Source organism: Aptenodytes patagonicus, chromosome 24 (genome assembly GCF_965638725.1).
Source record: "Aptenodytes patagonicus chromosome 24, bAptPat1.pri.cur, whole genome shotgun sequence".
NCBI classification, from domain to species: Eukaryota; Metazoa; Chordata; class Aves; order Sphenisciformes; family Spheniscidae; genus Aptenodytes; species Aptenodytes patagonicus.
In genome coordinates, this window is record NC_134972.1 from 2,869,670 (window position 1) to 2,892,746 (window position 23,077).

General features: G+C 56.7%; 1 protein-coding gene and 1 long non-coding RNA gene across 2 annotated transcripts; one reads left to right on the forward strand and one right to left on the reverse strand.

The window, feature by feature from the left end:
• Nucleotides 1–219: 219 nt before the first annotated feature.
• LZTS1 (leucine zipper tumor suppressor 1) lies at nt 220–20,370 on the forward strand. The gene is made up of 4 exons (XM_076359062.1): nt 220–286; nt 14,319–14,806; nt 15,234–16,055; nt 17,399–20,370. The coding sequence occupies exons 2-4, from the start codon at nt 14,456–14,458 to the stop codon at nt 18,062–18,064; spliced, it is 1,839 nt and encodes a 612-aa protein (XP_076215177.1). The 5' UTR covers nt 220–286; nt 14,319–14,455; the 3' UTR covers nt 18,065–20,370.
• Nucleotides 4,921–6,024, reverse strand: LOC143170611 (uncharacterized). Its single transcript, XR_012997075.1, has 2 exons — nt 5,969–6,024; nt 4,921–5,224 (listed from the first exon to the last, which is right to left on the reverse strand). It is a non-coding gene; the product is annotated as an uncharacterized LOC143170611 (long non-coding RNA).
• Nucleotides 20,371–23,077: the final 2,707 nt, after the last annotated feature.

Sequence of the window (23,077 nt, forward strand, 5' to 3'; positions counted from 1 at the left end):
CCTCTCACCCCTTCCTCTCCTTTAGCATCTGCCCCGGCCCCAGAGCGAGCAAAGGACACCCCCCCCCCCCCCAACCCACCGACGGCGAGCGGGGACGGGGGGGGGACGGGGACGCCCCGCGGGCCGGGACACAAAGGCCGGGGGCTGCGCCGGGGCGGGCCGATGCGCGGGCGCGGGGCTCCAGGCTCCTCCTCCGCCGCCGCGCCGGGGATGCTGCTGCCGGGCAGGCACCGGGAGCCCCGCGGAGCGCCGCGCCGCCGCGCAGAGGAGGCAGCGGCCACCCGAGGTGGGCGAAGCCCCGCGGCTGGGGACGGAGGGGACGCGGGGAGGAGGCGGGGAGCGCTGCAGGCCACCGGGGTGCCGCTGCCCGGGGAGCTCCGTCCTCCGGGCAGAGGGGCAGGGACGGGGACGGGGACGGGGGCTGAGCTGCGCGGCCGGGACTCCCCCCGCCTGGCGCGGCGAGGGGGCCGCGGCCGGAGCGCGTCGCTTTGGGGTTAACCGGCACGGCGGGCGCCGTGCCTCCGCCGGGGCACAGCCGGCCCCGGCGCTCCGGGGGTGCCCAGCACAGCACTTCTCCCGGCCCGACCCCGCGGTGACAAGGCGCGGGGGTCGGGCACAAAGGGTCGGAGCCGCTGCCCAAGCCCGCGGCGCCGGCCTGCCCGGGAGAGCGGCTTAAACGCGGTGCGTCCCCGGCTGCACATCCCTCTGCGAGCTCTGCCAGGTCGGAGCCGCCAGCGGCTCCCACAGGGCTCAGCTCCGTCTTTTCACTTCCCTCTGAAGTCTGGAAAACTTCTTTTCAAGGCAACGAGAAAATTCTGCCTGTTCAGCACCTTGGTTCGTGCTGCTTCTGGTTACACAGTCCCCAAACTCTCCGGGAAGAGAAAGAAAGGAGCAGATGCCTTTGGTTTGTTGTCATCAGCGTTGAGCCATCCTCGGGAAAGGGGCTGCCTGCCCGTGGTAGAAATTATTTGCCGATAGTGCCTGTGTGCGTGGGGTAGGACGGGCAGCAAGCGGGTGGGTGGCGTGGGTGGAAGAGGATTAGCAAGGACGGAGGCTTGTGTGGGCATCGAGTACCTCTGTGTGCAAATACTGATTGTATCTGGATGCGGGTATCGTTGCATGTGAGTGTGCAGCCAGGTATCGCTGGAGGTGTTTTAGCCTTTCCTCGGGTGCACATACGCACGGCCAGGCAGGTCTGTCGATGCTTTCCTCGGTGTGTGCGCCCACTGTGCAGGCTGCAGGATCTGTGCCTATTTGTGCACACAGGTAAATGTGTAGGGGGGAGGTCACTGCTGACCGGAGGATGCACAGCGCTCGGGGGGGGTGCCCACCCAGGTCCTGGAAAGCCAGGGATTAACCTCTGCCTTTAAAAGCAGTGCTGGAGCGTTGCCGTGGCTGTGGCAGAAGTCAGCTCCGGGCTGTCACTTCTCACCCTGCTGATGCTCTGCATTCGGTGCCAGATCTGCACAGCCTGGCAGCTGCCGACTCCAGTGGAGAACAAGCACGGAGCCAGGTCCCGGGCTTGGTGCACGATGCTCCCTTCTTTGCTCAGCCAGCTGAGGAGCTTGCACCTTGCTGTCTCTAAAGGAGCTGGATGCCTGCTCGGGCTCTGCAGAGAACACCTCGCTTTTTCTCATAGTTCAGGCATATTTGGCCACAGGTACGGATTCCCAGTAGAGTGGCAAACAGAAGTTGGCCTAGGATTGGGGAGGATCCCTGAGGATCCCCAGCTCCCATCCAGACCCCCCCAGCCCTGATTCCCCCAGCACAGCTGTGCCCACACACCTCAATCCCAGCTGCAGCGGCGGTACCACTGCATCACTGCTATGAGCCCCATTCTCCCCAGGGACTTTGCATTTGCTTTCCCACTGTTCCCTTCTGCTAACAGTCCCCTGGCCCCAGTGTCAGCCCCTTCCAGCAGCGGCGGGCACCTCCTCAGTCGAGGCTGCCCCAGAAGAGCAGTGCTGGGGGCTTTCTCTTCTCTCCTGTGTTAACAAGTGAGCTGAGGCCTGTGAACTCCCTGCATGCGTGACTCTGTGTGCTTACTGCGGAGGGACCAGCACCCGACCCATTTTCCGGAGCAGGCTTGCATTTCTGCAGTCATTACCGTGGCTGTCCAAATTCCTCCAGAGAGCTTGTTTTCCTCACTGAAGGCTGTGGCAAGTGGAATATGAGCAGGAAAAAAGTCCTCATGAGTCTCCACTATCTGTCTTCCCGATACCATCACTCCAGACGCTGATTAACCTCCCTTTGAAATCATTGCCAGGGCAGAGCCTGCCCGGCTGCTCCTCGCCTGGCCCCAGCCTCCCACACTAGCCTGCAGTCATGGCCATGCACTGTCGCACACCGTCTCGCCGAGCCCCTCTGTGTCGCGCCGCGCCGACCTGTCCGGCTCACACCTACGCCTGCAGCCAGGCTTTTCCGAGGGTCTGCAGAGCCTGCCGTTAGCCATTCTGCTGTATCACCCGTGCAATTAATGGCAGGGCCATTAATCAGTGGGACAAAGAATTGTAAGTGCAAAATCATCAGTGCAATCAGCAGTGGGGGCAATTAATAGCAGCTGCAAAAGTGCACTCAGGAACACAATCGCACGCTACGGGGGATGCTCTCAGCTCCCTGCCAGGCCTCCAGCCGCAGCCCCGCGGCGCACACACGCTCGAGGGGCTGCGCTCGCTGCCGTGGCAGCTCCCTCACCCTCAGAGTCCCCAGCTGTGCCGGTGCCCCTCCTGCTCCCCAGGTGACCCCCTCCTCTTGGCACCGCGGGCTGCTAAATTGGTCTTGAGTCGTTTTTTTCCACCCACCCCTTAGTCACTCTTCCCTGGCAGGCAGCGCTGCGGAGCGGTGGGAGGCAAATGAATGTGAAACTCAGGCAGGAAAATGAGATTTCAAGAAAAGCCAGCTCCCCTGCGAGCCACTGAAGTGGGCGTAGGGGCTTCCAGGGCAGGCTTCCCGTGCCGAGGGTGTGCGGGGCAGACCCCCACCCCAGAAGCTTGGGCAGAGGGGACTTGGCGCTGGAGAAAGGGGGAAAGCCCAGCCCTTGCAGATGTTCCGCTGCAAAGCAGGGCCAGGCAGAGACAGGGATACTGCCCCAGCAAGCTGCCGCTGCTCTCCCGTCCCGCGCCTCCCACAGCCCTTGCTCTGATGATATCCTTAGCCCTAAATCACTATTTTTCCCCTCTTTGAAAGCCTCTATTTTGCTGCGGGCAGGTACAGTCACGCTCAGGTGAGGCATCTGCGGCATGCAGAGAGGTGGGCAGCTGCGGAGCAGCCGCTTTCAGTGTAACAGGGAGCAAAAGCCGGTCGAGGGCTGGATCGCATACCTGCTTTCCTTGAGACCATTCAAAAACTCATCCCCATCTCCGACAGCAAGAGCTGAGCTCCAATCTCGCTCCCCGGGGCACTCAGTCACCCACAGACACCCCGGCAGAGCTCAGAGCCTGTGGTTCATGGTGCTGCGTGGACGAGTGTGAAAAGATAGTATCACTGCAGCCATTGCAGGAAACGGGTGCTATAATTGCTCCTCAAAGCAGCACAGACTGGCAGAGGCAGGACCGTCGCCCTGTACTGCTTGATAATGGAGCCACACGGGCTTTCCTCGGGCAGTGCTGCCTATGCCTTGCACCCCAAGGCATTGGGGCATTGATCTTCCAGCACTTAGAAAGAGCTTAGCACTGACGGGAAACTTGGAGGCTTTTTCTTCTACTCCACCTAACCACTGACTTCATGTGTTTATAAATATTTCTTTCTCCTGGGAGGTCTTAAAAGTGTCCCCCCCCGCCTAATTTATTTGATGTTATATGTTTGCCGGCTGCCCTTGGGTTTGCTGTCATGACTTTTTCTGGGAGACCTCTAGGTATAAGGCTGCAGAAAGCCCCTCTGCGGACAGGGACAGCGAGCAGCAGCGGGAGGCAGGATGCAGGGAGGGGACGTGGGGTGTACGGTCCCCGGGTCGGGGAGAGCAGCGGTGAAGGCGTGCGGCCGGGAGCGGGCAGGACCTAAGTGGACGGTTGCCATTAGGGATTAGTTAAAAATAGCAGGGAACGTACAAAGATTTGGCACGCAGGTCACAAAGTCTTTCCTACACAGATTGTTTGCTACTATTGGGTTTTCATGCTTGCTCACATTAAGAAAAGCCCCCCCTTGAGCAGGAAGGCTCAGCAAATTGTTTCTGGGAATCCCTGAATGCGTGCACACATGGCCATTGCCTGGTTTTGGAGAGCAAAATCTGGGGGAAGGGGGACACCCCGTTGCACAAGCAGTGCCAGGATTACTCCAGAGCTGCAGGAGCAAACGCTGACTCTGCATTGCTTTGCAACCGGGCCCTCTCAACAGCAGCGCTCCGGTTCAGACCTTCCTCTTCCTCACACACAGAGGTTTTCCTCCTGAGCTAAAAGGAGATCTCCATTTATCTCCTTAGCAGCGTAAGGCCTCTGTGAAACCCAGCTCCTTCCAGCAGAGGGTAGCAATGCATGTGCACGCTCTCCTCCTTAGAATAAGAGGAATTTTAATCATTTATTAAAGAGCCTTATCTCCTGAGCGTCTGGCTTTTGGAGAACGGAGCACCTCTCCCCCGTAGGGCATTGGCAGTGCTCAGGTCTGAGAGCCAGAGAGGCTGCAGCTTGCCTCCCTCTTGCTGGAAGAGAAAAAGCCTCCGAAAGGTCCATCTTAACTTGCCGTCATGCAATGACACAGGGCTGTTCGCCAGCAATGGCGTTTTCCAAGAGAAGTTTATCGAGGTTTCCTAGATGCAGAAGGGATGAATTTGGCCACTTGCCGTATTGCCTAAGCACAGATAACTATGTCAGAGGTTCTAGCTCAGAATGCAAGTCGGAAGGAACGTTTAGGTATTTAATTGCCTTTTAGCAAGACATCAGTGGTAACAGCAGCAAAAGCCAGAACCATCTCACAGACATACTCCTCTGAAATGCAAGTGCCTGTGTTTATTTTTTTAAACAATTAAATGACATCTCTGTAAGCCAGTTATGGATGATCTCCTTTAAAGGTTAATTGAATAGTCCTTGCAACTTTGATGTGCATTTCTCTTTTGAGAGAATTGCTCTATTTGGCAGCCAGGCATTAAAGGGGTGGTTTTCACAACGGGCCAAGTTTGAAAAAAGAGGAGGAGGAAAATAGGAAGCGAGAACTGAATTTGCCTTTTTTTTCCTTCTGCGGCTGCTGCATTGAAGTCTAGTTGAGCGGAGCAGGGATGGGGCCATGTAACACCCTGGAAAGCAAGAGAGGGAGTTAAAGGATGAGAAGACAGCGGCAGTGCAGCAGAATGCTTTTCGCAGCAAGGACTGAGGTTGGCTTTTCATCAATATGCAGAAGTTGCCTTTTCTCAGCTCCCACTTGGCTGAGCATCATGCAGGGTACAAAAATACCCAGCATTTAGACAAACCACAGCATGACTGGTATCACAAACAAGGAAGGACAGCACAGAAATAATGCACAGCTTAGTTTTGGGGCTCAGGTGCTGTGAAGCCAAGCATAGACTTGACATGGAGAAGTTTACTTTGCTAGAAGATCTTTAGGTCCTACCTCAGAGGAATTCTTCCTCTGATACTCACAGCCTTACTGCTAAAGACAGAGATTGAGGGTTTTCAGCTGCTGCCATGGTCAGTTATTTCCCCTCCTGTTTCTTAGGGAAGCAGCCAAAGCTTCCCACTGCAGCAGGTGGTTTCCAGCCTATGACTTTGGGAGTATGTCCCAAGAGAAGCAGCCCTATCTCAGCCTCTGGCTGCTCATGGCCTCAGCTACCTGGCCATCACCAGTGAGAAAAGAGCAAGGGAGAGCAGACGGTGGGTCCGTGCACCCTGGCAGCGCTCATGTTGCACGAGAGCCCAACAAGGCTGAGAGAGAAGCAGCACAGATTTGCTTTGCGATCCCCAGATGCACCAAGGAGGTGCCAAAAGGCTAGAGGAGGTGAAGGGCCAGAGAAGAGACTCACCTGGACCTCCTAAGCACTTACCTGGCAGCCAGGGAAGGCGGGCTGGGCAGCCATGGCCAGCAGGAGCATGGGAGGCAATGCGGGCCGTGCTCCTGGCTGCTTTTCAACCACTTGGGAGGGGAGGAGAGACAATAAAAGGCAAGAAGATTGCAAACGGAGCCCTGTCTCCATGGCAGCCTGCAGCTCCACTTCTAAATTTTCCCTGTACATGAAGAGGATGCTTCTGCCCTGTATGCTCTCGGGAGAGTTTTGCAGCAGAAAGAGCCTTAGTCCAGGTATTTCCTGGTGGTTGGCGAGGGACTGGCTTGTGGAAGAAACCCTTGGTGCTACCATCTTGTCATAACCTGGGGGAAACGGGCCCACTGTCCCTCATTACTGTTTTATCCATAATTAGGGGGACAGAGAGAGACACGTGCAAAGCCTGTGGAAGCGGAAAGCTGGGAGGAAAAGTATTTAGGGCTCATCTCAAGTTACATGAAGTTCTCGCTATTTTTAGCTGGACAGGCAAGCCCTTTCCATCAATTAGACCCCAGAGAAAGCGCGTGGGAGACGTGTAGGACACCAAACCTCACCGGTCGGGCTGCTAACAGGGGCTGCAGCTATGCCGATTAGCACCAGGCACAGACCTCGCCGCGTCGGTGCTGCACAGGCAGGAATTAAAGGACAGCATCTCTGCACCTTCCCAACCACACTCGGAGGCACCTGCAAGATGTATGGAGACCCTGAGCTGCCTCGTGCCTTGGGCAAGCCAGTCCCTTGTAACCAGCTTTTCTGGATGTCCCCCCCATGCTCACACCCTGGCAGATTGTGTTTTACAGGGTCGGAAATAGATGCGCGAGAAGGGGCCTCGCAGATCCCAAGTGAAAGCCGTGCTCAGCTGTCACCCACCCCGGCACCAGCTGCCAGCCCCAGACGGTTCCCAAAATAACTAACCCATGGCAGGGATGCGAGGGCCCCCTCGCCCTCCTCCGGGGGAAGGAGCCGTCGCTTTGCACCTGCCAGCCTCACAGGGACGAGCTGCCATGGATGGTACCTTCTGCAAGGTCCTCCCTGGGAACGGGATCCTCTCCCCGACAGCATCCCTGGGCTGCAAAAAACCCTCCCCAAAACTTGCCCCGTTAACAGAGGGGTCCTGCAAGCAGCCAGCAGAGAGTGAGCGGGTGCTGGTGGCCGTGGTGGCATGGCGGGGTCTCAACGCTGACCTGGCTGTTCCCCTTGGACCGATGGTGCCTGTCACAGGAGGGGTGTGGAGGAATTAGCCAGTCTGGAGGTGGTGGCCGTTCCCCGGCGCTGGCGTTGCCGTTCAGGTGTGCCTGCCACAGCCCCGGCGAGTCTGCAAACCTGTGAAAGACAAAAGCAAGGACCAGAACATTTCTGAGTTTCCAATTAGCAGGGCTTTAATTGCAGTATTAGTTGCTCATTAGTGGGAAAAGCCAGATGCTCTTAGGAATTAAGTAAGCTGAAAAGATCTTTCTCTCCACCCCAGGAATATTTAACTATGTCTCATACAAACATTTCCTTTGTACCGGGAGCATGACTGATATGACTTGCGTGGGTGCTGTGCTCAGCTGTTGAATCACTGATGAGCTCCAAAATCCGTGTGACGTGAGGCTGCTGGCAGGAGCGGGGATGAAGCTGCGAGGAGGTCTGGGTACTTCTGGGTGGCACAGGTGGGGTGTCTTCGCATGTGGTTGAGTGATGGTTGGGAGCTGGAGCGTCCTGGAGTTGCATTTAACCTAAAACAGAGTGAGAAAGCATTTGGGCTCTGGTCTGAGCGGAAAGCTGGGGACGTCACGGGTAGGACTGAGGGTTGCTTGCAGAAATATATGGCATCAGGAGCATAAAGAAGAGCTATAGACCAAGCCAAGGTGGTTATAATGTGGAGGATCAGGCTCCCAGAGCAGTGCCGGAATATTCTCACGATGCCCTGCTGTTGCTGTGCTTGCATCCAGCGAGGGCAATGCATCTTATGGGGCCAGCTCCTCTTGGGAACAGCCCCTCCCTGAGGTCGGATGGGGGGTACAGGGACAGTAGGAGGGAGGCCGGGACTGTCTCAAGCCCAGCTCCTGATAACGCTGTTTGGATTTGCTTGCATATGAAGCTATTTAATATAAACTGCAGCTGTGCGGGGGAGAGACAGGGCGTTTCGGCACCAGAAATCCCTCGTTGCGCTGTGCACAGAAACACGGGCTGGCTCTGTAAACAGCCCCGTCTCGCCTGGGTCGGCACGAGTGGTGCTCACAGGCTGGCCAGGGAGCATCAGCTTCCCGGCACAGCCTTCTTTTAATGACACCGTCCCATCGCTGACCGCTGGCCGGGCTGGCAGGTGGCAGCAGGTTAAGCAGGTGATGTTTCGTCCCACGTCACCGCATTGTTCAGTGACCTTCCGAGCCTGAGGATCGGTTACGCTGCCCCAGCCCAGCCCTCTCCCAACAGGTCATTTTGCTCATCTCCTGACTTTCCTGTGGGCTGTAACTCCCTGCTGCCAGGGCAAACACCAGCTTTTCCTGGGAATAAACGGCTGCTGGCTGAGGTTGCAGCCTTTCAGCCGCCAGCAATAAGGTTTTTCTCACTTCTAAGTCCCTCTCAGGCTAGGGAGACAGAAAGAATAATACATCACTTTTTCTAGCCCACATATTTGCTGGTGTTATTTGTTTGTGCTCAGGCTAACTGTCCAGTAAGCAGTTGCTGGCGAGAAAGCACGTGGCTCTGCAGAAACACAGACGTTGAAAGTCATGGGACTTTGCTGACTTACACCAATTTTCTGTGGGTTGAGCAATCGTCCCCGGGCAGGGACAGGAGCCTCTCCCCGCTCAGCCAGGGAGGCCTCTCTCCCGCACAGGGAAACGCTGCCGTCTCCTCGCAGAGGGACCAGACAGTATAGAAGTAGGCACAGCACAGCGGGCGTTGAGCCGATATCCTCTAAAGCTCGCTCTGCCAATATGATTCATCGTTAATTTGAGAAATTCCTCTTACTCTAGTACTGGCTTCCCCAAACAAAGCTCAAGCCAGTCGCCTCAATGCCGCCTACATCATCACACGGACGATTTTGCCCTGCTCTCCCATTAAAGCCACTCGTTGACTCATCCCCGGTCAGGATTGATGCCTCGATTGCTCGATGGATGGGAGAGAGTTGTACACAGCTCCTCCAAGCTCTTTCCAAAGCTGATGCTGAATTCAGCGTTGATTTTTGGCTTTTCCAGCAGGGCTGGCAGGAGGAAGGGTGGTGTAAGTGACCTTGACCTGAGTCTCCCTCCCACAGGAACTGGGTGCAAAGAGGCAGCGCTTGGTGCTGCCGATGGGCTTCAAAACGGACGCAGATTGCCTTTTGTTGCTTTTTTCCCTGTTGAGCAATTGCACCTTCACCTCCAGGGCCTGCAGCAGGATCACCGGTCGTGGCGTAAGAGCCCAGCTGCCAGGGGGCACTGGCAGAGACACGGCACAGTCGTCTACTGCTGGGCTGGCATGAAGCCCACCCAAATCCCTGCCAAAGCCACTGCTGGCTCCTCTAACAAGCACCAGCCAGTGGGTGTGAATTCTTTTAGTGTTCATTGAAATAACATTAAGTGTGATGGACTCCTGGGCTATTAGAGTGGATGTAACATGTAATTGAGGCTGGTTATTCTTCATCTGGAGTGTCCCCCTTCACTAATGGCAAATCAGGGCAGAACACATGGTGCGCGCTTTGTGAATCCCGGACTCAATTCACTCCCTGCCTCCGATCAAAATGATCCCAATGAATGTCAATGAATGAGCTGGGGGGGGGGGGAACGACACGACAATGAATTAGAGTGAATGAAAGCCTTGTAATGGGGCCCTTCGCCGGCACTGAGCCACAATTGAACACCACAAGGATGGCGTCTGCCTGGGCGGTGTTTGAATTCATCCCCATTAGCACGATTAGGGTGAAGATTACAGGGTGGGGGCAAGGTCAGTTCCACTGATGGGGCTCTCCAAGCCCTATTGCTGCCATTTCTTTGGAGACCAAAATGAGCAGGTTTCGGAAAGCCCGGCTCCAGCTGGACATGGGGAGAGCGCGCCGAGCTCGTAAATCTGAGCAGAGACAGGCAGATGCTCAGGCAGCCCAGGGTGGGTCCGTCTCACCGGCCTGGTGTTCGTTAGCGTTTGAGGCTGGGGGTCCTGAAATCAGAATCCGGTTTTGATTGCAGATCCCAAATCCAGCTCAGTGGGATTGCTGCACTCCAAATTTTGGATTAAGCCATTCTCTTCATTAAAACATAAGTCAGATGCTCCAGGTAGCACGTGCATGGCTTTTTACCGTGGAAATGCCCATATTTTCCCCTGGGGCCACATTCCTGGTGGCTCAAAGACCCAAATCACTGAGTAAAACAGGGGCTCATCACCTGGCAGCGATCGAGGGAAAGAGGAAGGAGGCCGCTCCTGGATCCAGGCTCTTGGCAGCTGCTGCTGCTTCTGTATTATCTCTGCATCTCCCAACAAACACCCAAATGTGTGGGTGCATCTGCACAGAAATGATGAATAATAATTCAAGAGGGAAAAAGAGTAGGCGAGAGAGCACAGGGGCGAAGGAAGCTTTCGCATACTGAGGGGAGAAGAACAGGATCAGCAGGGAGAGAGTAACTCTGTGAAGCCTGGAAGGAAACCAAGGCTCTTACTAAGATGACCTGTCTGGGGAAGGCAGAGAGAAAGCAACTGCCTGTGAAAAACTCTACAAGGAAGAGGGAAAGGCTTCAAAAGAAACTGTGCTGCAAGGAGATAAGCCTAAATTCCTGCAGCCCATTCAGAAAGGAGGCGATGGGGAGAGTCACTCTCCCACGTGCAATTGCAGGGTAGGCATGACTGCAGTGAATGTGAGGTGCCATTCATTTTTTCCCCCCCTCTGTTTCTGCAAAACCAAGAGTGGGTACATCTGTGCATTCAGCCCCTGATCCCATGGGTTTAGCCCACGCTGCCTGGGTGTTTACTGGGGGTCCGTCCCACGGGCGATCACCGCTGGACACCCGTGCCTCCCGGCTCACCACTCCAACTCCTGGGTTTTGTTAACAGCCTCTTGAAGTCCCACGAAGGGTTGTGGGGCCAGACTTGAACACAGGCACTGCCCCTTGGCACAGCGTCGCCCTGGGGGTCCGACCGACACGGAGCTTCTGCCATCACCCCGGCCCCCTCCCCACCATGGCAACAAAAGAGCTTTGAGGGGCTCATTTCCAAAGGCAGCAGAGTGAGAGGGAAAGGCTTGTGACTTTTCTGTCTTTCTGTCCTCGTTAATTGGTGAGTGACAGAGCAAATCACGTTTGAAAGTAATCACATTTAGCACCGAGAGCCAGGCAAGGCCGGGAGCTGAGTGGGTGGGGGGCTGCAGCGGTCGGCTTCAGGGGCAGAGATGGGCTGGCACGGTGGCATCACTATTGCACACTGGCAGGCACACAGACCCACAGCCGGCAACGTGCACCCCACAAACATCCAGCCCTGATACACCTACATGCTTATCCAGGCTGCCTGCACCACCCGCCGTGGTGTGAGCTCCCCGCTTGTGCCTACAGCCATGGTGCCACACACCCCCGCTGACCCAGGCACGCACCCCATCTCCAGCACCCCTCCCACGGCTGCACGGACCGGGGCACCCACCGTTGCCGAGGCATTTGCAGACCCTGCACTCTCAGTATCACTCCCCCCCCCCCCAACCCCTTTTTACACTTTGCAATATGCCTAACCTAACTGAACTGTGGCTGTTGCCAAGCATGCAAAAGCCCTTAAAATATACATATACACACATGCATCTAAATATATATGTATGTACATAATGGCTCGTTTTTGTTTGACTCGGCAAACCAATCTGGCTCCCTGTAGAGTCACACAGTCACTAGATTTGATGCAGGGGAAGATGCAAGCATGTACCACAGAGGCTGAACAAGGAAGGGGGACAAGTCTGGTGCCCCCTTTTTGGAGGTGCCCCAAAGCTGGAGCAGAAGCCTGTGCCCTCTGCTCGCTTGGTGTGCTCCCAGCTGTGCTGTCTCCAGAGCCTTTCTCTTTCTGCTAACGCTGTGCATGAATGCCAACTCCTCCACGGCTTTCAAAGTGTTCATTTTTAAATTGAAAGAGGGAAGAAAAAGAAAAAGACATGCCCAACCCTCTCAGGCATGTGTAGGAGGGCTGGGATTGATGGAAATGCCTCCTGCCAAGAGGCTGGAAAGTCCCAGCTCTTCCTCCCCACACTTCTGTCTTCTGCGGGCACCCAAAAAACCCAAGGGTGCATCTACCCAAGGGGCCTCGTTGCTCCCCAGCGAGGTGCTCCAGCCATTGGAACAGCAAACCTGGCATCCCCGGAGCACCAGGTCCATGCACCCTGCACTGCTCCGTGTTTTAAGGCATCAAACCTCCCTGACACCTCTGCCATAGCTGTATGTAAATACACCGGCTGCTTCCCCCCCTGCCCCGGCTCGCTCACACATGTTGAACGCCGTCTCCGGGATGCTGTCGCTATAGTTGGCATCTTTGCTGCTGTGACACTGCCTTTTCTTTTCCGCAGGCACATACACACAAGCGTGGTGTCGGGAACACACGCTGGCGGAGCAGCCTCCTGTGCCAATTATCCTGTTCCCTGCAGCGATTCCTCCCCCTCCACGCACATTATGCCTCTTACCCTGTAAAAATGAATGAAGCCGAAGTCATCGATCACTTTTAGCGTATCAGCATCCAGGCAGCAGTTCAGACCTTGGTTCTTACTTACTTCTCTTAATCTCCCAAAAATGGATCTAGGGATTAAAGAGGATATTCTGTCTTTCTGGGGCTTTTCTTTGACACTTAATCAATCTGGGTCCTCAGGGCACAGAGAAAAAGAAAACAAATAAAGCTGAGGGATGAACGCAGGTTCGTGTCACCCTGTTCAGAATGCAGAGGAGCCTGCACCAGAGCAGGCGTAAGGCGGGACATAACAAAGAATGGGAAAACATAGGAGCAACTCTCTAGGCCTTGAGGATGAGGCAGCGAGGATGCCCTGGCACACCGTGCCTGCACCCTCCCATCACCCGACCCTCTCCCAGCAGTCTCCGAGCGCTCTCCCACTGCCGGATGATATTTTACCCCCGGGATGCCTGCTCGGGCGATGGGAGCCCAGTGCGGGGCAGCTCCGGAGGAGAGCTGGACCACGCAGCACTGGTGCTGCCGAGAGTGGAAGCTTTGAGCTGTTCCATGCACAGCAGAGAGCAGAAGCATTTCCGATCTCATCATCCTGTGCAACCGGGATTTAGCTCATGTTGATTATGCATTAACTTCTGCCTACGAGCGGCTCTTCCCCCTTCTCCCCACCTCACCCTTTAATTATCTAGATGGAGGGTGCATCTCCATTATAGCCCTGACACTGGGTGCCAAGTGTCACAGAAGCCACCAGGAGCTGGGATTTTTTATTTTTCTTTCTCCCCCATAGCAAAGAGAATTAATGCACAGCCCCGCATACCTCTGCATAATCACAATACTTAGCACACACATAACACCTCTTGTCTTCTTAAGTGCTGCACAGATATTAAGCGTAATTAAGCCTCACAGCATCCCTTTTCAGGTAGGTTAAGGGGAGCACTGAAAATTGGAGAGAAATCAGGGAGCGACAGGCTGATGCAGGAGAGGTTGTGACTGCGTCTCGCAGTGCTGAGTGCGGCTGTCAGGAGACGGGATCTATCCTGCATGGCACAAGCAGGAGGCACGGGTGCCGGTTGAAATTCATGCCTGTTAGGCACCTGAAAATCACTACAAATCCCTTTTCCTCCTCTCCTTATTTTTAGTCTCCTGTGTCTCATAACCCTCCTGGTCTCATCCGGGTGCACCATACGCAGCAGCTCCCGATGAGCCCCTGGGCACGGGTCAGGATGCACCCAGCCAGCCAGGAGCCATGCCACGGCGGGTGCCAGCCAGCCTGGGGGACGCAGGCAGGTCACGGGAGGCTCCTGGAGCCGTCCCCAGGTGCAGGGGAAAGCCCTGCACTTCCCCGCCTTCCTCATCTGCCACCCTCCTTCACATGGGGCTTCTGCGGAGGGACGGGGAAGAGCAGCCCTGGGCTGGCAGCAGGGTACCAGCCTCAGCAAGCATCCCTCTCCCTTTGCACGCACCCGAGGACCGACCAGCTCATCTGCACACACACCCCCAGCCCAACACACACTGACCCATCCCTGGACACACACATGGGGAAATGTGCACGCTGAGGTGCCCACACCCCCTTTGCACAAGCCTTTTCACATGCTGATGCCAGCTTGTACCCAAACGTGCATGCAAGGCGTGTGTTTACGCACTGATATCGTCAGAAACCGCCCCGCTCCTGCCGATGCCCAGACCGTGGGTGCAGCATTGCACCTGCCTCCCAAACCGCTTTTCCTCATCCTACTCTCTTTGCCTCCCCCAGGCTCGCAGCTCCCGGGCGCAGCGAGGTCTTTGCTATGATTGCAGCAGCGGCCATCTCTACTTGCTGCCCAGACCCCTCGCTGCACGGTTCAGCCGGGCTCCGCTCCCCCCGCTGCATGCCCCCCGCCCGGGAGCAGCATGGGCAGCGTCAGTAGCCTCATCTCCGGCCACAGCTTCCACAGCAAGCACTGCCGAGCCTCCCAGTACAAGCTCCGCAAGTCGTCCCAGCTGAAAAAGCTCAACAGGTACTCGGACGGGCTGCTCCGCTTCGGCTTCTCCCAGGACTCCAGCCACAAGTCCAGCTCCAAAAGCAGCAAGAATGAGGACTTCTTTTACATCAAGGTCAGCCAGAAATCGCACAGCTCCCACCGAGCGGACTATACCTCGCTTGCCGGTGGGGAGCTGGGCAGCCAAGCCGGGACAAGCGGCATGGACTTCGGGACGCCCACGCCGCAGAAGCTGATGCCCTTTCCCAGTCAGCTGGAAGTGGTTAGTAGGGGACGCGGTGGCCCCAGAAGTAGGGGGTGTCCCACTGGACTGCATCTGCCCCTGAAGTGGGTGCAGGTCCCACCACAGGGTTTTCCTGGTCCTGGTCCAGGAGAAGGCTCAGAGAAAATAGTTTGTGCCGAGGAAGCGGGAGGAGAGGGGCAGCGGGGGGGTGCTGAGGGCACCCTGCCACCCTCTGCTTTTGGGAATTTGGATCAGCGATATGATCTGTATCCTTTCATTTCCAAACATGCCGTTTGCCTCCCAACAGAGGCAGTTTTAGCCATCAGCATCCTCCTGAGCTTTCAGCCCTTGATGGAGACCCCAGCCGTCCCTGCTGTGGGGTTCTCATCCTTGGGGGCAGAAAGGCTGGGGGAAAAGAGATGACGTGGTGTCGGTCTGTGCTGACAGGCTCTGCTCTTCTCCCCAGGGCACAGAGAAGCCAGCTGTGCGACCGACCGCCTTCAAACCGGTGCTGCCCCGGTCCAGCACCATCCTTCACTCCTCCCCCGAGAATGGGGGTCACCTCTCCCAGCAGCTGCACCCCCCGGAGAAAGCCAAGGAGCAGGAGCTGAAGCCGGTGCTGTGCTCGGGGGGTCTGTCAGACTCCGGCAGGAACTCCATGTCCAGCCTCCCCACCCACAGCACCAGCAGCAGCTACCAGCTCGACCCCCTCGTCACGCCCATGGGACCCATCAGCCGCTTCGGGGGCTCAGCCCACAACATCTTGCAGTGCGCCATCATCCAGGACAGCAACATGATGAGCCTCAAGGCCATGTCCTTCTCTGACGGGGGCAACAAGATCCTCAACCCCAGCAAAGCCCCCCACCACCACGCCACCGAGAAGACCACTTGCATCCGTTCACCCATCTCCACAGACGAGTCCACCATCCAGGAGCTGGAGCAGAAGCTGCTGGAGAGGGAGGGGGAGCTGCAGGAGCTTCAGTCAAGCTTTGAGGAGAAGGAAGTCAGCTCCTGCCAGGCTTATGAAGAGAAGCAGCGGCGCTGCAAGGAAGAGCTAGAGGGCCTCAAGCAGAAATGCAACAGCAAGCTCAAGCAAACCTCACAGAAAACCCAGCGGACGCAGCAGGTCCTTCACCTCCAGGTGTTCCAGCTGCAGCAGGAGAAGAAGCAGCTCCGGGAGGAGCTGGAGAACCTCATGAAAGAGCAAAACCTGCTGGAGACCAAGCTGAGGTCCTACGAGAAGGAGAAGACCAGCTTCGCCCCGGCGCTGGAGGAGACCCAGTGGGAGGTAAGTGGCACAGGAGCACCAAACAGTATCTCGGGCTGCCAATGCCGAAAGCAAAGCGTGTGCGTGGAAGGCGATAGCTCCAGCACCAGCAATAAACCACGCAGCTCTTCTCCATTTCTATACCTGCATCCAGCGGCACCACAGAGGGTTTGAGCAGAGCAGATGGTGCACGCACTAAGCCCAGGCTGCAGGAGATAGATATTAAAGCCAAGGAGAGCCCTAGTCTGTCACGTGGAGGCTCTGCAAGTTATAACTGAGTGACTCACTGCCCCTCTTAACCCCTCAGCACTTCACATCATATAAGGAAACAACCACTGCATAAAAACCTCAGTCATTAAAATAACTTTGCGTTCCCAACCTCCAGTGCAGGGTTTTTCAGGCTGCCTGCCCCAAAGGAGCAGTAAAGCTGCCTTCCCACGTGTAAATAGGAACTACTGGACTTGCCATGGTCATTTATTAGAGAGCAGTAAAACCTTCCACTTTCTGCTTAAGCTTAATTTTCTCACTGATTGGGTATCACTGAACAAAGACCGTTAAACTGCTGAAAATTCACAAGTGAGCCTGTTCAACCACCTGAATAACACACAATTATCATTTCACTGCGGCTGTACAGGGAGAAGCATAGCTGTTGCCAGGCGTGCTTCAGGGAGCATGGTGCTCACCTTTGCTCCCTCGCATGCAAGGATTTCTCATATCACTTTCAGTATCTCTAGTTTATTTGCATTTTTGAGCCGCCTTTCCAGGCTGCTCGCAGGCCGTACCGAAATTCCAGCTGCAGGGTCCCACCAAGAGCGGCTGGATGCTGAACCCCCAAAAGCTGTCTCCGGGAGCGGCTGTACCAGCCATGCTTTAGGCTCCAGCAGGATGCTCCAGTGGGATTTACATGCTTTGCTCCCAGCTATGATTTTGCGGGGTGTAGGATGCAGTTGGATGTCTGCTTGTGAAACAAGCTCAGTGAGTTTAACTGACCGCGTGAGCCATCAGTGGTGGTTTCGGCAAACATGTTGGACGGGGTGTGGAGACTTGAGCACTTCTCGACACCATCCATTTCCACACCTCAGCTGAGGTGTGTCAGCTCCTTAAATCCTCACGGATGTTCACGAGCAGCCCTCCGTGTCAGCTGGGGTGTTGATGCATGGAGAGCGTGGGGTCCCGTCCAGCCCCCCCATGAGCTGGGGCATTGCCCTCTGTGCTGGGGCATCTCCCTGGATGTGATTTCACAGTCAGGGTCTCCATATGCCGAACGCCAGCTGTGCCCAGCATGGCTTGCACGGGGTACTGCAGGCGCTGTGGGCTTTCTCCAAGGCGCAGCCCTAACTCGGGTGCTGCATCCCTCCCCACAGGTGTGCCAGAAGTCGGGGGAGATCTCCCTCCTGAAGCAGCAGCTGAAGGAGTCCCAGACGGAGCTGAACACCAAGACTACTGAGATCCTCAGCCTGAAGGCTCAGCTAAAGGAGGTGAGGGTGAAGATGGAAGGGCTGGAGATGAAGACCCAGGACCTGGAGGGCTCCCTGCGCACCAAAGCCATGGAACTGGAGGTATGCGAGAACGAGCTCCAGCGCAAGAAGAATGAGTCCGAGCTGCTGAGAGAGAAGGTGAACCTGCTGGAGCAGGAGATCGTGGACCTGCGGACGGAGCTCGCTGTCCTCAAAGAGCAGCTGAGCGAAGCCCATGAGGTGGCCAGGCCCTGCGCCGTGGTGGACGATGCTCAAGCCCTGCAGGGAGAGGTGGAGAGGCTGAGGGCAGAGCTGAAGGCTGAACGGGACAACAATGAGCAGATGACCTCCGGCTTCCAGCACGAGCGGCAGACGTGGAAGGAGGAGAAGGAGAAGGTGATTCACTACCAGAAGCAGCTGCAGCAGAGCTACCTGCACATGTACAAGAGGAACCAGAACCTGGAGAAGATGCTCCAGCAGCTCGCTGCAGGGGAAGACGGCAAGGAGCCCATCGAGCTGGACATACCCGGCGCTGACGTCCCCTACGAGGACATCATCGCCACTGAGATCTGAGCCAGGTCTGCCTTCTCCTCCTTGCAGCTCGGGGGCGGGCGTCTCTTCCAGGCGAGAAGCGCTGCCCCGCAGCTCGGCCTACGCCTTGTACAGTTCAGATGAGCCATGTATTTATTAGCGGAGCTGGTGGCCTGGCCAGCTCGCCAGCCCTTCTCCCCTCCCTGCGTCGCACTGCGGCGATGCCCGCTGCCTGTCGTGTTACAGAGGTGAACAAGCAACTTGTGCCAATGGTGACGTGCCAGCAGCTCCCCCTCGACCCGCTGCCGCCTCGGCAGCATCCCTTCTGCCCCCTCATAGGACTGAGAAGCCAGCGATGGGGGCAGTCAGGGAACAGGACTTCAGCAAATAATCTCCCGTCAGGTAACGAGATGATGCAAAACTCCCAGGGGATGCTCTGCTCTGGGCTCGGAGGGATCCCATGATGGCACAGCTCTGGGGACGGGGACACCACTGCCCTTCCCACCGTCTTCGAGAGGAATCGGCCACAGCACGTTTCCAGCTGCTCCCTGCTCGCAGCCTGGAGGAAGCGCCGCGCTGCTCTCGCACCTCCTTAACCTTCCTCTGGTCGGTGCCGATCTCCAGGGTGCCGTGGGACTGAGGAGCCACCTCCTGCCGCCGGCGCAGGCTGCACATCCACTTCTCCCATCCTTCGACTGCTGTAGTGCCTCAGGAAGGACCCTACCCACACACACGCACACCCCACCTCGTTACAGCCAACACCCCCACCGAAATCACCTTTCACTAGCAAGCACAGCCCACCCTGCACCCATCCCATCCCTTGGCCACAGCCGCACCAGCACAACCCTCCTCCCTGGACCTGCACAGCCATGGCGAGCCCAGCATTCCCCGCCCTGACAGACAAGGACTCGGTGTCCCTTTTCTCCAGCTGCCAGACGGGCAACCGGATTTACGAATTAACAGAAATTTCCAAGCCACAGTCTGACCCGAGGAATCGAGGGGGAAATCGGTTGTGTTTGCCCCACGACCCCACGCGCTCTCACTTGCTCGCTGTGACCGTGCCTCCCGGGAACCCCGGCTGCCTTATCTCTTCCTGTGCCCTTACGTCCACGGGCTCCTGTCAACAGGAGCTGGTTAAAAAAACCCAAACCAACCACTTTCATTTTGTTTTCTACCACAGCTCTTAAAATTTCCTCCTGTGGCCAGCAAGCAGATAACAAGGCTCCACTGCATGTCACCAGCAATGACTCTCCTGTCCCCCCGCGGCTCGGCCCCACCCCAGCTTGCCAGGGTGGAGGTCTCCAGCCGGGACCACTTTGTGGTAGTGCAATGGTATTTTTACCGCAATATGTTGTTTACCCACTAGCGAGCTGGGCACCAGCCTGGGAAGCCCCGTCCCAGGGTCGTGGGGGCGGGGGTGTCTTGCACCATCCCATGCCGCAAATTTGGCCAAGGGCTCAAAGCTGTGCACAAGCAGCAAAATTCAGCATCCCTCACCCCGCTCCAGCCAGCCTGCAAAGGCGACACACAGAAACCAGCCTGTGCCTTCTGCACCTGCCCCTGAGCACCCCCACCACGTGCCGCCCCGGGGCGTCCCGGCCAGTCCCGGCGCCGGCACACAGCACAAGCCAATCCTTAGCCATGGTCCGCTGGAGAAAAGCCAACTTCAAATCCCAGTTCCAGCCCTGCGGCTGTAGGTCAGGGCCACGTCAGGTCAGCCAGCCTTTGCCCAGACCTGCTGAGGGATGTTTTGGAGAGAAGACCAGGAAATGAAGGATGGCACCCGGCTCCGCTCTGGCTCATGAGGCCAGAAGGGATTTTCTGCATCATCCAAGCCATAGCCCTGCACCAAGGGCTCTGCACACCCTCTGCACCCCGCGTCGGAGCCAGAGCACGGCAACCAGGAGCTTTCCAGTACCAAATGCTCGCGGGGTGCCGAGGGGAGCAGAGCCCTCCCCAGCTGCCCCGTCCCGCAGCCCCCATCCCAGCAATGCCCACGCCTGCCTGCCCAGCCCTGTTCCTGCTCCCGCTGGCCTCGGTGACACCTATCCCCTCTGGCTGGGGCACCATCGCCCCGGCCCCATGTCCTCCCCAGCCAGCGCTGTATGATGTGATCGCCCAGAGGCGTCGACGTGCTGCCTTTGCACAATGCTGTGTGTGACCGTCCGTATCGCAGGTGTGTCGCTCCCGGTGTGAGCCGCGGCCACGCTGCCCACTCTGCGGCTGGCCAGGTTCAGCCTGTACATATAATTATTTTTCTGCAGGTTTTTTGGATGTTATTTCTGGTGACTGATGTAAACTACTGGTAATTTTATGTTTTTATTTATAAATAAATTTTTAAAAACTTATTTAGCCTCTTTGAGTGTCAGGCTTCGCAGCATTTGGAGGGTGTTCATCACCGGTGAGCGGCAATGCAGGACAGTGCTTCACCGTGCCCCTCTCACATCACCCTCACAAGCCACCAACCATTTATCGTGACACACCAAGGTCCCCTTTGGGGACATCCTTCCACCTGGTCCTGTTTGTTTCCAGTCCCGCAAGCGCTTTGCCGCGTGGGCGAGCAGCATTATCTCCGCTGTGCAGCTGGGATAACCCATGCATGGAAAAGCAGCAACTTGCCTCCGGCGAACACGGGGGTATTGGAGAGGAGGAGATAATCTGCCTGGCCCCGCTCCCAGCCTGCGCCCCACAGGCTTTGCCCTCCTGCTCTGCAGGTGAGACCGATTTTCATCCCAACCTCACACAGCCCAAAAGCCCCCAGCCCCGGCAGTCCCCGACCCACCGTCCCTGGTGTGGGCAGGTCCACCCCCCCTGGCCGGCAGAGCCGGAGAAAACAATTACAGAGGTAGAGATACAGTGGAAACATCTTAACAAAACCGAGGACGTTTTGACTATTTAAGCTGTTTTCCTCCAAAGCCAATCAACTCGGAGCCTATTTGCACTGCACGGATCTGGTGGTTTCACAGGTCTAAACAGCACGGGGGGAGGCAAAGGGGGAGGTTGGGGGGCAGAAAATAGGGGGAAACACTCATTGCAGAAAACACTATTCATCCTGACTCATCTGGCTGTTTCCATGGGGTACTCACCCCACCACAGTGCAGGGCGGGGGGCCCAAGCCACACAAAAGCTGCTCTGTGCCCCCCGAAAGGGCACCCGGCAGCAGCACCCAGCTCCCGCCAATGCTTTCCAGGGAAACCTTGGCTCTGCTCACGCTGCCCGAGGCATGAGGGAAATCTATTTTTAGAGCCTTTGAAAACTGCTGAGCAGGAAGGAGATAGAAAACCACATGTGAGGGTTCTCTTTCTCCTGAGCGGCACCTTCTGTTACAAATCATCTCTGACCATCGCCTGCCCCGGCTGCAGGGTGCTGCCGGCTCAGCTGAGTCCTTCCCAGGCTTGTCCATGTATCTGGGTCAGGGGAGCAGCGAGGAGGAGACCCCCAAGCCAGCTGTTATCCCAGGGGACATCCCTGTCCCGCAGAGGTCGCAACCGAATTGCGGATACTGCAGCACAGCAAAGCAGAGACTTACTGGGGCTGAGCAGCAGTAGGGTCAGGACAGGTCCAGGAGCAAGTGCAGCATCCCTGAGGGCACATACGCTGTAAGGACAGCTTCTTGGCAATGCCTAGGACACTGGGAAGCCAAAACCCCAGCCCTGGGGACCCTGGGCTGCTTCTTCCATTAAAAAAGGTGAGGGTCCCACCCCTTTTCCACCAAAACCCTAATGAAGCTACTGACGAGGAAAAGCTGTGTCCTCCCCGCAGGTAGGGCTCAGAGCTTCCTCTGCTTCAGGCGGCAGAAATCAGGTAGCGGGCACCGCCTGGCCCTTGTAGGGCTGTTGCACAAACAGAAGCACAGCGCCAGCGTTAGGATGCTGTGAGATCACAAGGAAAGCTGAGCAGTGGAGGACAGCCATGGCCAGGGCAGCCCGGTCCCTGCTGCAACCCCGCTGCTTCATGCCCAAGAGGAGGCACGTTCAGGAAGGAGCAGAAAGCCCCGATAATGCCGGGGTAAAGCCATTCTCTCATGATACCCAGTGCTTCCTCTGTGGCAGGTTGAACACGAATGGGATGGCATCAGTGTGTGTCGTGGCTCCTGGGCTGAGGAAGCGTCCGGACGAGGGGCACGGTTGGCTCAGGTGTTGGGGGGCAAAACAGGAGAAGCAGCACCAGCTCGTGCATCTCCCGCACAGTCACTGGGGTTCCCTGCTTCGCCTGTGCTTTGGGTTAGCTCTGCTCCAGCTGCCCGAGCACCAACCGTCCTCAAACAGAAGGAGTTTGAATTAGTTGTTGAACTAATCAGCGGATGCAAATAAGCTTCGAGACGGAGAAAAGCTAATTTGCATCTTCTTTTAACACCCGGTGCCAGTGCACCAGTTTCTGGCTGGGGGGGGGCAGAGTCAGACTGAAAATCTCAGCAGAGACAAGACCAGGGCTGCCTTTGAAAGAGCAATTAAATCGAGCCACCTCGTGCTCACAGGGTGATAGAGGGTCGGAGGCAAAGCTGCTTTTGATGTGCAAATAACCTGCAGCAGCTCTCCCCACCAGCCTGCTCCCCTGCCTTGCATCTGCCAGTCCCAACTGAAAACCCAAGGGGCAGGGTGGGGGAAACGTGTCCAATGTTTGCTCTCCTCCCCTTCTGAATGAGCTGACAGCTGGCGTGTGCTTCTCAGAGGGACCTGACTGGCTGACATCAGTTGGCGAAGGGGGTAAGACCCCCAGGCAGTCCTCATTAGTCATTACCAAAAAAAAGAAAAAAAGAAAACAGTGTGTAAATGCACTAAGGCAGCAGCTGGGAGATCAGCACGTCCCATTTAGCATGGTACCTGCTGTCTCCACGCCATGAAATATTGGGCTGTTTGTTTAGCATCCGGCTAAGCGCCATGTCAGGAGCTGCCTGGTGATGGCTCACAGCGCAGCCCAGCCCGACGCCACGCAGAGGGGCTCCCCTTCCTCCCGGTGCTGAGTGCCCCTTTGCTTTCCCACTCCATTTTCCTGGCGAAGGGCTATGTTCTCGGCTCAGTGCTAAAATAGCTGTGCTGCAAGCCCCAGCCTGCT

Excerpts from the sequence above, each read along its gene's own strand:
- LZTS1 (XM_076359062.1), top strand. The coding sequence starts at position 14,456 with ATGGGCAGCGTCAGTAGCCTCATCTCCGGCCACAGCTTCCACAGCAAG. Across the intron at positions 14,807-15,233 it reads TTCCCAGTCAGCTGGAAGTG|GGCACAGAGAAGCCAGCTGT; the intron begins GTTAGTAGGGGA and ends TCTTCTCCCCAG. Across the intron at positions 16,056-17,398 it reads TGGAGGAGACCCAGTGGGAG|GTGTGCCAGAAGTCGGGGGA; the intron begins GTAAGTGGCACA and ends CCCTCCCCACAG.